This window comes from Chlamydotis macqueenii, chromosome 1 (assembly GCF_036417535.1).
Source record: "Chlamydotis macqueenii isolate bChlMac1 chromosome 1, bChlMac1.mat, whole genome shotgun sequence".
NCBI classification, from domain to species: domain Eukaryota; kingdom Metazoa; phylum Chordata; class Aves; order Otidiformes; family Otididae; genus Chlamydotis; species Chlamydotis macqueenii.
In genome coordinates this window covers 74,175,417-74,187,876 of record NC_141556.1, presented here as the reverse complement: position 1 = coordinate 74,187,876, position 12,460 = coordinate 74,175,417, and the positions used below count along the sequence as shown (strand labels likewise).

The following is a 12,460-nucleotide window of genomic DNA, read 5'->3' as shown; positions in this document are numbered from 1 at the left end:
TAAAAACACAGGATGATTTGCTCCTTTTTTTTTTCCTTGATTGGTAAAACGCTGTGTTATAGTCTGGGCTTTTTTTTTTTTCTTCCCAATTTAAAAGCAGCAAGGTTTTCAGTATAAAAAGGGGGCGGGGGGGGGGGGTGCGAGGGGGGAGGAGAAGAGAAGAAAAAAGAGCCCAACTGTTCCGTACTGCTGCTGAAGAGGATGATCTTTGTGGGGATGTCCAAACCAGGGCGGGCGCGCAGCGGGGCGCTTTCTCGGCGCCCTCGGGGACCGCAAACGGTACCGAACCGCAACCGGTTGGAACCGGAGCGCCGAGCCGGGCGGTCGGCAGGCGCGCGCACACACACCCTACAGGGGAACAAAGGGGCGGGCCGTTACGAAGGCTGGCACCGACATTAAAAGCCAAAAAATTAACCGCAGCAGATAACTCGGTGCCTGATTAACATCAGCCATTTGCCCGGCCGTCGACTGGGAGGCGCCGCGGCAGCTGCCGGCCGCATTCCTTCACGCCCCGCTCGCCCGGGGACCGCTCGTCCCGCACCGGCCGCCCTCACGCCTCCCCGTCCGCAGCCGCGGGGAGCTTTTAGCGGTCGCCTCACGGCCCTGGGCTCCGGCGGCGGAAAGGGGCTGAGGGGGAAGCGGCAGGGGCGGGTGGGCAGGCGGGCTGGCAGGTGAGGGTGGCCGGGGAGGCGGAGGGCAGGGCGCCGCTAGGCTCCGCCCGCTCTCCCAGGATGCTCCGCGCTGCAGCCGGGGGGGAGGGAGGTGGAGGCGCTTTATCGAGAGCCGAAGTGGAAATTTCCGCCTCAGTTGCCGGCTCCGCCGCTGAGGAGAGGTTAGCGAGAGCTGTCCGTCCTTGTCGCCCCGTGCCGCCTGCCGTCCCGCCCACCGCCATGTCCAACTACATCCACGTCCCGCCCGGCTCCCCGGAGGTGCCCAAGCTGGACATCACGGTCAGCGAGCGGGAGGGGCCCGGCTACCGTCAGGGCGCCCTGCAGCTCCTGCGTCGCCTGCGGCCCCACTGGAGACCCGAGGAGGTGACGCTGCAGGTACGGAGAAGGCCAGGCGCGTCCCGGGGCCTTGAGCCCTGGCTCCGCGGTGGGGGAATACGGCAGCCCGGGCTTGGGGAGGGAGGGAAGGGAAGGGAGAGAGGAAGGAAGGAAGGGGGGAGGGCGGGCGGCCATTGTGCGGGGGAGCTGCCGCCTCGCTTCCTTCCCCTCCCCCTCCCTCCTCGCTCTCCCAGTGCAGCCCCCTGCGCTGAGCCCCATTTGCCAGGCAGCCTGGCGGCGGGGCGTGGCGGCGCGGCAGCATCCCCTGCGCCCCCCCCCCCCCCCGCCCCGCCCCGGCCTCCTCCTGCACAGATCGCTCGCTCCTCTCTTCCTCCTTTCGTGCCCTCCCCGCTGAAAGTTGGCTCCCCCCGTTAGCCGTGGGCGGGGGGTGGAGAGCTCTTTCACCCGCCCTCGGCTGGTGTCCCCGCCGCCCTGCCGCAGGCAACGGGGCCCGCGGTGCCGGGGAGGGAGGGGAAGGGGAGGGCAGGGCCCCGTGAGCTTCACCCTCGCCGGGTCTGTGCCGAGCAGGGCGTGTTCGTGAAGCGGTGGGGGCCTTCCCTCCTCCCCGAGGCAGAGGAGGGGAAAGGCAGGAGGAGGGGGGGGCGGCTGGCTGCGCTGCCGTTGCGCGGAGGGGGGCGGCCGTTGAGGTAACGGCCGCTGAGGTAACGGCTGCCGGGGCGCCATGGGCGGCGAAGCCCTTGGCGGGCTCTTCCCGCGCCGTCGCATGTAATAAATAAATAAATACAAATGCATGCCCTGGGTTCGGTACAGGGTTTGGGTTTAGGCTGATGGTGTCTCGGTAAGTATCAGCCCCGTCGGCTACCTTACTCGTGTCTGTTACAGTCTTTGGCCGTAGGCAGGAGTATCGCCGCTCGGTCTGTGGCGTTCTCTAGGTGAGCAGTTATTCATATTTATGACGAGTCATCTGCTTGAGGATTGGCTGCTTTTGTGCTTCTAGAATATACTTAACCTGGCCCCGTGCAAGTCTTCAGTCAGTTTACCTGGCTAAAATAGGAGTTCAGTTGCAGCCTGTGTTTCAGTTCAGTATTTTATTGTATGCTCTTAAACTGTGTGATTCAGCAGTTATAAATATGTGGAAGTGTCTTATTTTAGTGAAGCTCTTCTGAAGAGAGCTGCTGGAACTCATTTGCATAGAAAAATTGAGCACATTGAGGTAATAGCACGTAAATTGACTGACATTTTTGAAGTTTCTTGATACAAAAAGGAATTCAACATGTGTGAAAATAAAGCTAATGAGATTTTTCTAAGCGATTTCTTTGAGGACTATAGCTGTAAGTTAAGCACAGTCCCGACATCTTGAGGTGCAATGAAAATAGCTTTACAACGTGTAATAATACTAAGCAAGTTGTTACATTTCTCAGAATCATAGAATGTCTCAAGTTTGGAGGGACCCATAAGGATCATCAAGTCCAACTCCCTGCTTCTCGCAGGACTGCCTGAAGTTGAACACGTTTTTGTTTTTTCAGCTCTCTAATGAGGGTACTTCTCAACAGAATATTTTTCTTTCTTTCATACAGAGTTGCTAATCAATGAAACCAAATCATTTTCTTATTAAGGAGGGATGACTCTAACCTTTTGAGAAAGTTCTAGTAGGTTTAGGGAGAGAAAAAAAAAAAAAAAGCTGCTTCCTTCCTCTGTTACCCGCTTCCAAAGGAGCAATTAACAGAACAAAAACCACCAGTGCCATTGGTGTGGAACAGGAACTCATTTTACTGGTCATGCAGTAGTAAAGTAGTAGACTACTGTACGGGGTTACACGTTTCTGTGTAAAAATTGTCGGAGAGTTGTTTCAACCAAGTTGCTTTAAAACCAAAACTTTTCAACTCACTTTCTTTCTCCTTTTGAACAGCAGAAGAGCATCCTATTCATGAAGCTCTTCAGTGGCTTAGTTTTCTTTTTTATTGTTGTTGTTTTTTTTTTTTTTTTAAGAACTCTTTAACCTGTGTTTAAACTGCTGTCTGTCCATAAGAAGCAAGAATGTGTGTGGTTTGAAACTGGTTGCATTACTGCCGTTGCTGCTGCAGTCTGTTACACACGCAAGTTGCACATGCGTGATATAGAGTAAGAAGCTGAAATGAAACGTGTTTTTGTTAAGAGGATGGAGGGAACAGAAGGTCTGCCTTGGGAGTCCTCTCATTAGAGGGGCATATATTTAGGAGGGAGGTGAAAATGAGAATCACGTATCGCATGGAAAAATACGCTTGACTAATCTGAAACAGCGGTGTCATAGCAAAGTAGACAAAGAACATTGATAGGTGGAATGAACTACTACTTCCTCTGTTGAACTGCTGTTGGCTACCTTTGTTCTTAATACTTCGTGGGTTAAAAAAATTACTAAGAAATTGAAGAGTCCAGAGTCTGACTTTTAAAAGTTAATTAACTTCTCTGGCAAAAATTTACTGTTGTGTGTCAAATTGTTTAGTCAGCTAAACCATTTTGAAACACTGTAGTTAGAAAATGTTGATGCTTAATCCTCACTTTCTGTAAGACTTACAAGCATCTAAAATAATTAATATATTTTAACTTATTTTTTTTTTGCATCATAGTGTAGGATGGAGGATGAAAAAAATTTAAATCTTCAGTGCATAAGTTATTCTTGTATTATTTATCAGAAAGTATAGAATCCATATGCATTGCCAATTATTTGCTGAATCACACGTGGCTCTACTGTAATGTATATTCTCTATCTCAAGTTATATGTGAATATTATCACTACAGAACAGTTCAAATATTCAAATTCTTTTACATTGGTAAGGAGAAAGAACACTTTCCTGTCTAAACGCTGATCTTTATGTAGATACTTTGTGCAGTAGTCATCTGAGGATGTACTAGGAGCTGCGTAGAACTGTGTGTTATTTTCTAACTCTTAAATTTGTGAGGTTTGTTCTCTGCTTTACAGTAATAGAAAGCAATGTCTTTAAAACAAATTGTGCTTGCTTTTTTTTTTTGCAGTAGTCACTTTTGATTCTGTAACAGCTGATTTTAGTAATAAAATTGTAGAGTAGTTCAAGTTGGAAGGGATCTCTGGACTCCTCTATTCCAGCCTCCTGCTGAAAAAGTCACTGCTTGCTAAATTCAGAAATTGGCTGTGGTGAACATGGGAAACAGGTTTTTTTTAAATTCATAAACAAAGATGCTCTTCAAAACTCTATCAAACCCTGTTTTGAGTTAGTAAGCAGCTTGAATTGTGACAGTGGACACTGCAATCTTTATATTCTGAACAATTCTTTATGAAAGAAGCATAAGAACTTAATTGTTTAAACTCTCTTTCCTAGCTTAAAGAGGTTGTATCACCCTTCCTAATGCAAAAATACAATCACAGTTTGGAATCTCTTGCACACCTTAAGAATTTTTTTATTTTTCCTCTTTTATGGAGATTCATTTGTGTTATATTTGAAGGCAGATCAGTGTTTCGTTATGGTATGGGAAGGTTAGTTACCGCTTCAGTAAGTGAAGATTCAGGATGCTTTTGTCCCATGACCCTACGTCTTGTAGGTCTGGTCATAATGAAGGATTCAGTACGTTAATACATAATGTCCTCTCTGGAGTGTAATGTTATGGTGCGGGAAAAACAATTGTATTTATTTCCATTCTGAAGTAATCTTTAACATCAAGAATAAAAGCTGTTTGTTTATATTGGTGAAAAAGCTTAATATTAATAGTGTTAATTTACACCATTATTTGGATAGACCAACATGATATGTGTGGAAAAAATCAGCTGCAAAGTCGTTGAGATCTAAAACCATAAAAATGATCTGCTAGCAAACAGTGCTCTTATCCTGACCCATACCTGAGGTGGGGGATGGGGGGGAAGATCAGTTTTGCAAAGCGGATCAAATTCTTCAGTAAGACTCTCCAACCACCCACCCGCCCTGAATCCTGCAAGCTCCTGTTGTCTCCAAATAAGTGTAATTAAGTTTGGTTTTTTTTTTTTATTGTCTGAAAAAGTTGGACCTTGCTTGTTTTGGAGTTTGTACTGTGTCTTTGTTGGCAAGATGTACATGTCTTTGCATTTATCAACGCTTTGCATGACTTTACTACTGCAGCATTTTATAATTCTTTGCAAAAATTTGTTTCCTGTAGTTATGAGATGTGAACATACAAGGCAGAGCCATGTTTATAGAGAATTGTACTTTCACCAGCAAAGCAGCATCCTTCACTCTCTGTTCATATACCAGGTTAGCTTTTCTCCCTGTCTCTTTGCTTTTTCTTCCTGACTTAAGCTCAGTAGCTTTTCTTCCGGCAGTATTTTCTGGCTGCTGCTCTAATTTCCTTGCTTGTGTCAATCTTGATACTTTTATTTTTGACAAACTACGATTATCTTCAGATTTCTAAACTAGTTAAAATATTCCAGTTTATTTAAACAGATTGAGTGTGGGATTCAAAGCATTGAAATAATTGAATGGAAATGAAAAAGTCTCTGGGAAACAAAGTAAACTGACTTTTTATTTTGTATCTCAGCGTCATTACATTTTTCAAGAGACTTTTATTGCTTAGCTGTTTTAGGGCACCATGCTGTTCAGCAGTTGTGAAAGCAGTTACCACCTAAAGAGAAAGGACTGAGTTCACAGATTAACATCCTGAAGTGCTAATACCTCTAAATGGGGAAGTAATGACTGAAGGAAAGAATAAGAAAAGTTAGAGCTGCAGAACGCTCTGCATTGCTGATGTGTTTTGGAAAAAAAATGTAATTTGAGGTGTACCTTGAACGCCATGTCACAGTAAATGGGAAATGTAGGCAATATTAGATGTCATTTGAGGCTGGGTTGGTTTCTCCATTCTTGTTAAGCTTCTGATGAAGCTTGATAATATCGATCCCTTGTTGTAAAGGGTGTTTTGTGGTATCAGTGGGTGGAGCAGCAATCGTGTGGTGATGTTTTATGTAACTGATGTGCCACATTACAATGCATGATGTAATCCAGTTATGCATTTTATAGGTGTGTTTATATTGATGGTTCTAGTTCTAATTGCAGAGAATCAATATTTGCTTAAGCACAGCTTGCATCTGGCTATGTAGTGGCATATAACTTATGCTATAGACTCGTAACATAAGAAAGGAAGGTAGCTAAGATGGTTTAGTTCCTGTTTCTTTTCCCCCTGCATTAACATGACCATTTCATGTCAAAATCTCCCAGAGGGAGGAGCAGCATATCAATTACTTGATTTAGAATAAAATCTTAGACCCCTTATCTGTTAGCTTAATTTATTTGTAACAGTTTTCACCAGTATTATCTAAACCAATTCACCACTTTAAAAGTCTTAACTGGTTACCTGATGCTGACTGTTTTCAGATAGAATATTATTCATAAACAATACAAAAAATATGTAATTTATCTTTGGTTTTCTTCTGACATAAAGAAAAAAAGCTTTCTCTTCTTGTCACACATTTAGATCAGAACCAGTCCTTGCAAGGAGTGGTGTATCTGTAGGATTTTATAATAGACTCTTGAATGTAATTTAAAATGGTATTTATATTGAGAATATGGAGGATGTGAAACTTCTGTTAAGACCTTAAGGGAAAAAATAAACCCAACCAAAAACCCCTAAACAAAAAAAACCCCACACATCACAAAAAAGACCCTTGAGTTTCTTCCCTGAAGCTGCAGGGATGATGGTTTGATAGCCAAAAAATATGTAAGTGATATTGTTTAGCATAGGTAGTGGTAGTATTGCTTTTTCCATGGTGCTGTCATGGCATAGCACTCCAAGAGGTCAACAGAAAACTGCTAGTTCAGCCTATGGCCATATTTGCTGTAGAATGGTGCCATTAATTTACTGGCACCCTGCTAGCTTTGGTACTTTTAACGCCAAATGGTCTTGTTCATGATCATCTGACCACCAAAATCACATAGACAGTGGCTTTCAGCTGCTGAGTGTGATGATCTAGAGGATATGACTCCAGAGCTTGGAGACCTTTGAATGATATTTCTTCTAAGCCCTGCTGAATATATGAGAATTTACCGAAGGCCTGCATTTTCCAGTAGTTGTACTTTGCCCTTGTTTTCTGAATAGCTGCGGAAAGAAGAGATGGAGAAATGACTAGCCTTGTTTCAAAAAACGAAATTCTTGAGAGATGTATACTTGCAGATGTGCCTTTATAGACTATCCTTTTCTGGGAAAAAAAAAGGTTGCATGTTGTAATACAAACTTGAGGTTTTGTGAGCATTAAAGCACTGTGTATTAAAAGTCTCTTCCTTTCTGGACATCTTAATGTGCAATCTGGGGTTCAGCAGCAGAATAAGGGGAATCCCTGCTTATGCTGAAACTTCACATCACTGTTCTGTTTCTACAGCAGTACTATACTGCTTTCTGTATTTCTCCTCCTATGGGTGTAATAAAAGTCTAGAAGGAAAAAAAAGCTGCTTCATTTTACATCTGTTCTGTGAGTAATAAGTGCTTTCTACTTTGCCCCATGACACATTATTCCTGCCTATTCATGCTTGTTACACATGATTGTAACTTTGTTCTCATTCTTCTGAATACCTGGAATAGTAAGGTCAGCCTTTTCGGGAATCTGATAACCTGATTGTTGCAGATAAGAACACTTTTAGGGTGAACTCTGTCTGAAAGATACTTCATGTCTTGGTTGAGTTTTCTCTGCTCTTCCTGGACTCACTTGGCCTGTCTTACTTCTACCACATATTGCTTTTGGAAACTGCATTTGAGTAACTCAAGGTTTTTTGTAACTTTCTCACCTTCGCTCTGCGTTTCGGTAAACAGTTTCTGTTTGTTCCCAAGAGCTAGAAAGCCTTGACTTCAAGCTAGGTCTCTCACTGGATTGTGGGCCACAGTATAAATACCATTTCCAGAAATGTTTCCATGATTTAGTTTTAGCTTTGCATCACCTCACTGAAAGAAGTACTTAATACAACATAAGTACATATCACAATAATTAATTTCTTTTTGCAGATCACAAAAGTACTAGAATCTTGCTGCTGGATTTGTGAACGCATCACATTGTGTTCTTGACTTCTGTTGACTCTGTATTTTTTTTATTTCCAGAATTTTCTACTTACTATTCATAACATTTTGTAGATTCTTCCATTTTCTTTCATATGACCTTCAGAGTTTACTCATGATCTTATCTGTGTCAGAGTCCCTTCCGTGTTTATGCCACTCAGCTGATGCTTTTGTTATAAAACTCTTGTTCTGCTCTTTTGCGTCTGAGGTTAGGTGTCAGGGAAGGCATTCAAAGCTGATTATTTAAATGCTACGATAAAGGCATTCTAATAAAATGCTAGTAGAAAACGAGATTTTCTTACAATGGAATATGGAAATTGTCTGCTCTGAGTAATGTAGGTCTTCTACAAGGAAGACCTGGGGGACTACAGGCTGGTCAGTCTCACCTGGCAAGATCATGGAGCAGATTCTCCTGGAAACCATGCTAAGGCACACGGAATATAAGGAGATGATTTGTGACAGCCAGCATGGCTTCACTAAGGGGAAATCATGCCTGACCAATTTGGTGGCCTTCTGTAATGGGCTTACAGCATTGGTAGACAAGGGATGAGCAACAGACATCATCTGCCTGGACTTGGACTGCATCCAAAGGAGTGTGGCTAGCAGGTCGAGGGAGGTGATTCTTCCCTTCTGCTCTGCTCTCGTGAGACCCCACTTGCAGTACTGCGTCCAGTTCTGGAGCTCCCAACATAAGAAGGACATGGACCTGTTGGAGCGGGTCCAGAGGAGGGCCATGAAGATGAGGCTGGAGGGCTGGAGCATCTGTCCTATGAGGACAGGCTGAGAGAGTTGGGGCTGTTCAGCCTGGAGAAGAGAAGGCTGTGGGGACACCTTCCAGTGCCTAAAGGGGACCTGCAGGAAAGACTGGGAGAAACTCTTCAGCAGGGCCTGTTGCGATAGGATCAGGGGTAATGGTTTTAAAATAGAAAGAGGTAAATTTATAAGGAAGAACACTGGTACTGGTTGCCCGGAGGGGTGGTGGATTCCCCATCCCTGGAAACGTTTAAGGCCAGGTTGGATGAGGCTCTGAGCAACCTGATCTAGTCAGGGATGTCCCTGCTCCTTGCAGGGGGGTTGGATTAGATGACCTTTGAAGGGTCCTTTCAACCCAAACTATTCTATGATTCTGTGGTATTAGGAAAGTAAGCAAACCCTTCTGCCTTTTTAAGAAGCAATAACCAAAATGCTCCTGGGTGTAAATAATTACTTACAGCAGCATGTTACAAATAGATGCTAATAAGAAATAGAGTTCATAAATTATCAGTTGAGGGAGTCCAATTTCCTTGTTTTAGATTTCTTTTTATTAACACTAATGAGACTTGTTTTAAAGGGATAACAGACCTGTGCAGTATGACAAAAGCTGTACAGTGGCCAGAAGCTTCTGTTAAACAGCGTAAGCAAGTCAAATTCTTCTTTGCATTAGCACTACTTAACATCTGTTGGTTTTGGTTTTTTTTTTGGTGGTTTTTTTTTTTTGTAGTATCACTGTTTCTGACCTCAGAGCCTTGTCTTTTTCATAGTACAATTTCACATGGAGAGAAAGGCAATCTTCTTTAGGAGATTGTTTTATAAGAAGTAGAAAATGGTTGCACAAGTTCCAGTGATTTGAAATAGTGATGTTGTAAGATGGGGAATTATTGCCTATTTTGTTTTCCACCTTTACAATTCAATGAAGACAATAGAGTTCTTTTTCTTCAAAGAAGGTAGTGAATTTTATACTTACTAGTTTTGATGCTTCTTAGTTCAACAGAACTCTCACTTTTCTTTTGGCCCTGCAATGACAGGATAAGAGCTTTTTCTAATGCTACATTTCAGAAGTTTTCATTTAACTATGACAGACAAGATACTTTTAAACTTGATCGACAGCTCAACACAAATAACTTCTGCAAAGTGATCTTTAAACTTTTTAATGAGTTAATTCTGGTTTTGTGTAAAAATATGTTAAGAATCAATACTTTGTTATTGATTTGCCATGTTAGAGTGCTGTGTCCTGTTCTTGGCTCCCCAGTATGAGAAAGATAGAGGCTCACTGGAGCAAGTCCAGCGAACAGCCATGAAGATGACTGAACAACTGGAGCATCTTTCATATGAGGAGAGGCTGGGACTATTTGGCCTGGAAAGAAAGAGGACTTGCAGCAATCTTATAAATATGTATACATATCTGATGGGAGGGAACGAAGAAGAGGGGGCCAGACTGTTCTCAGTGTCCAGTAACAGACAAGGCAATGGGCTCAAAATAAAATGCATGTGAAATTCTATCTGAACACAAGAAAACACTTCTTTTTTCTTTTTTTTTTTTTTTCTTTTTCTTTTTGCTGTAATGGTGGTCAAACACTGGAACAGGTTGCCAGGACAGGTTGTAGAGTCTCCAGAATTCCTGGAGATTTTACTGGGCAGAGTTTTGTGCAATTGACTCTAGTTGGTCCTGCTTGAGCACGGAGGTTGAACTAGATGATCACAGGAGGTCCCTTCTGATCTAAATAGTTCTGTGACAATACAGTTACAAAGGGGAAGACTATAATATAACATATTCTTTCATAAAAGTGTAATTTGTGATTTACAAGCCATACTTGAAACACATTTAAGTACCACCTGTTCAAATTAGGTAATACTGCTCAAGCACATAATTCTTCTCTTGATATAGCATGGGCATTGTTGTGATGATAAGCTTATGTAAGAGGGTCCAGAGGAGGACCACTAAGACGATCAGAGGGCTGGAGCACCTCTCCTATGAGGACAGGCTGAGAGAGTTGGGGCTGTTCAGCCTGGAGAAGAGAAGGCGTCAGGGAGACCTTATAGAAGCCTTCCAGTATCTAAAGGGGGCCTACAAGAAAGATGGAGAGAGACTGTTCAGTAGGGCCTGTTGTAATAAAATGAGGGGTAATGGTTTTAAGATAGAGGGAGGTAGATTTAGATTAGATGTTAGGAAAAATTTTTTTACACTGAGGGTGGTGGAACACTGCTGGAACAGGTTGCCTAGAGAGGTGGTGGATGCCTCATCCCTGGAAACATTCAAGGCCAGGTTGGATGGGGCTCTGAGCAACCTGATCTAGTGGGGATGTCCCTGCTCCTTGCCAGGGGGTGGGGGAGGTTGGACTAGATGACCTTTGAAGGTCCCTTCCAACTCTAACCATTCTATGATTCTAAGTGTCAAGCAAAATAATAGGATAGTGTTAGAGTACGACTGTATTCTTTTTAATGTGAAAACCAGTATCTATGGTGCTAAACAGTATAGTTTTCTTGGTTGCGCTGATTAAAATGGTAACACTTAATTGCTATGAAGGCTATTTAAGACAAGATTCTTCATTGCTTGTCTCCTATTCTGGGTTATTAAAATACTAGCTAGTAATAAAATCTGGCTATAAACTGTAAAATCTTAGGTTTGAGTCAATCAAGGAGACTTTGTGAGGAGATCTATTTGAATTTATGGTGACCCTGTGTAGATGAAAGGTGTATATAGATGATTTGCTGAACCTTCTACAAGACTGAGTATCTGTAAGTGTTTAAGAAAACAGAGTACCTTCGTATCTTCTGCTATTCTGCATCTTTCCTCAGTAACTTGAGCTGTTTCTTGCTATTTGTCACAAGTATAGCTTCCCTAACCCTTTTCTGCATTTATTGATGAGTATGTTCAGCTTGTCACATCGGGGTGCTGGGAAAAGGAAGGCTTGATAGCTAAAACACAGCATCTTCCACTGTGAAATTCTTGTCTTTTCCTAAATGACTTGACCCAACTTTAGAATTTTTGCTCTAGGAATTTTTAAAAAATTGCTCCTAATGTTTGATTTCTCTAAACCCCTAAGATGTGGAAATAAACTGTCACTTGTGTTTGAATGATACTACTTTACTTTTCAAAATAAAGGCTACCTCTTGGAGGGGGGAAAAAAGGTTGAGGTTTCTGAATTGTGTTTTGCTTTAAAAAAAACAAACAAAACCTTAAAACCCACAACAAAAAAAACCCATAGCCAAATTGTCCAACATTCTAAGGAATGGTGATGAGTGTAGAGAAGTTGCCTGTTGTTGACGCATCTGACTGCTCCTCCATTTGTCAGCATTTTTGTTCCGGACCTGACTTAGGACTTAAGGGAGAAGACGTGTGGAAGGATGCATGAATAAGGAATTCAAACTATTGTCATTGAACACTTAGTATTGTAATTCTGATAAATAGGTTTCATTTTTCAGCTGATTTTCTGACTTCTATTACAATTAGGAATTAAAAACAAAAAATATCTAACCAGTGGCTTCAGGTTGCCTTTAAATAAAAGCTGCTTGCACCTTTCAAGGACCTGCATAGTTTGAAAAAGTGCTAATAAATGTGATCAGACCGTATCTCCGTTTATCTCTTGTGCATGTGCCGGAAGAGTTAACTAAATGAGAATTAATGATGAAAGCACTTACTAAACAAAGATGTTAAGTTAAACTTGCAGGTTGTA

At 42.6% G+C, this 12,460-nt stretch overlaps 1 protein-coding gene across 1 annotated transcript in view; it reads left to right on the top strand.

Annotated features, from left to right (window-relative positions):
* The first annotated feature begins 774 nt into the window (after positions 1-774).
* The window catches only part of ETNK1 (ethanolamine kinase 1), a 35,708-nt gene continuing 24,022 nt past the window's right edge, over positions 775-12,460 (top strand). The window contains exon 1 of the mRNA XM_086756634.1: positions 775-1,046. Within this exon, the coding sequence (XP_086612760.1) occupies positions 891-1,046 (156 nt within the window). The 5' untranslated portion in view covers positions 775-890. The remainder of the gene's footprint in view (positions 1,047-12,460) is intronic.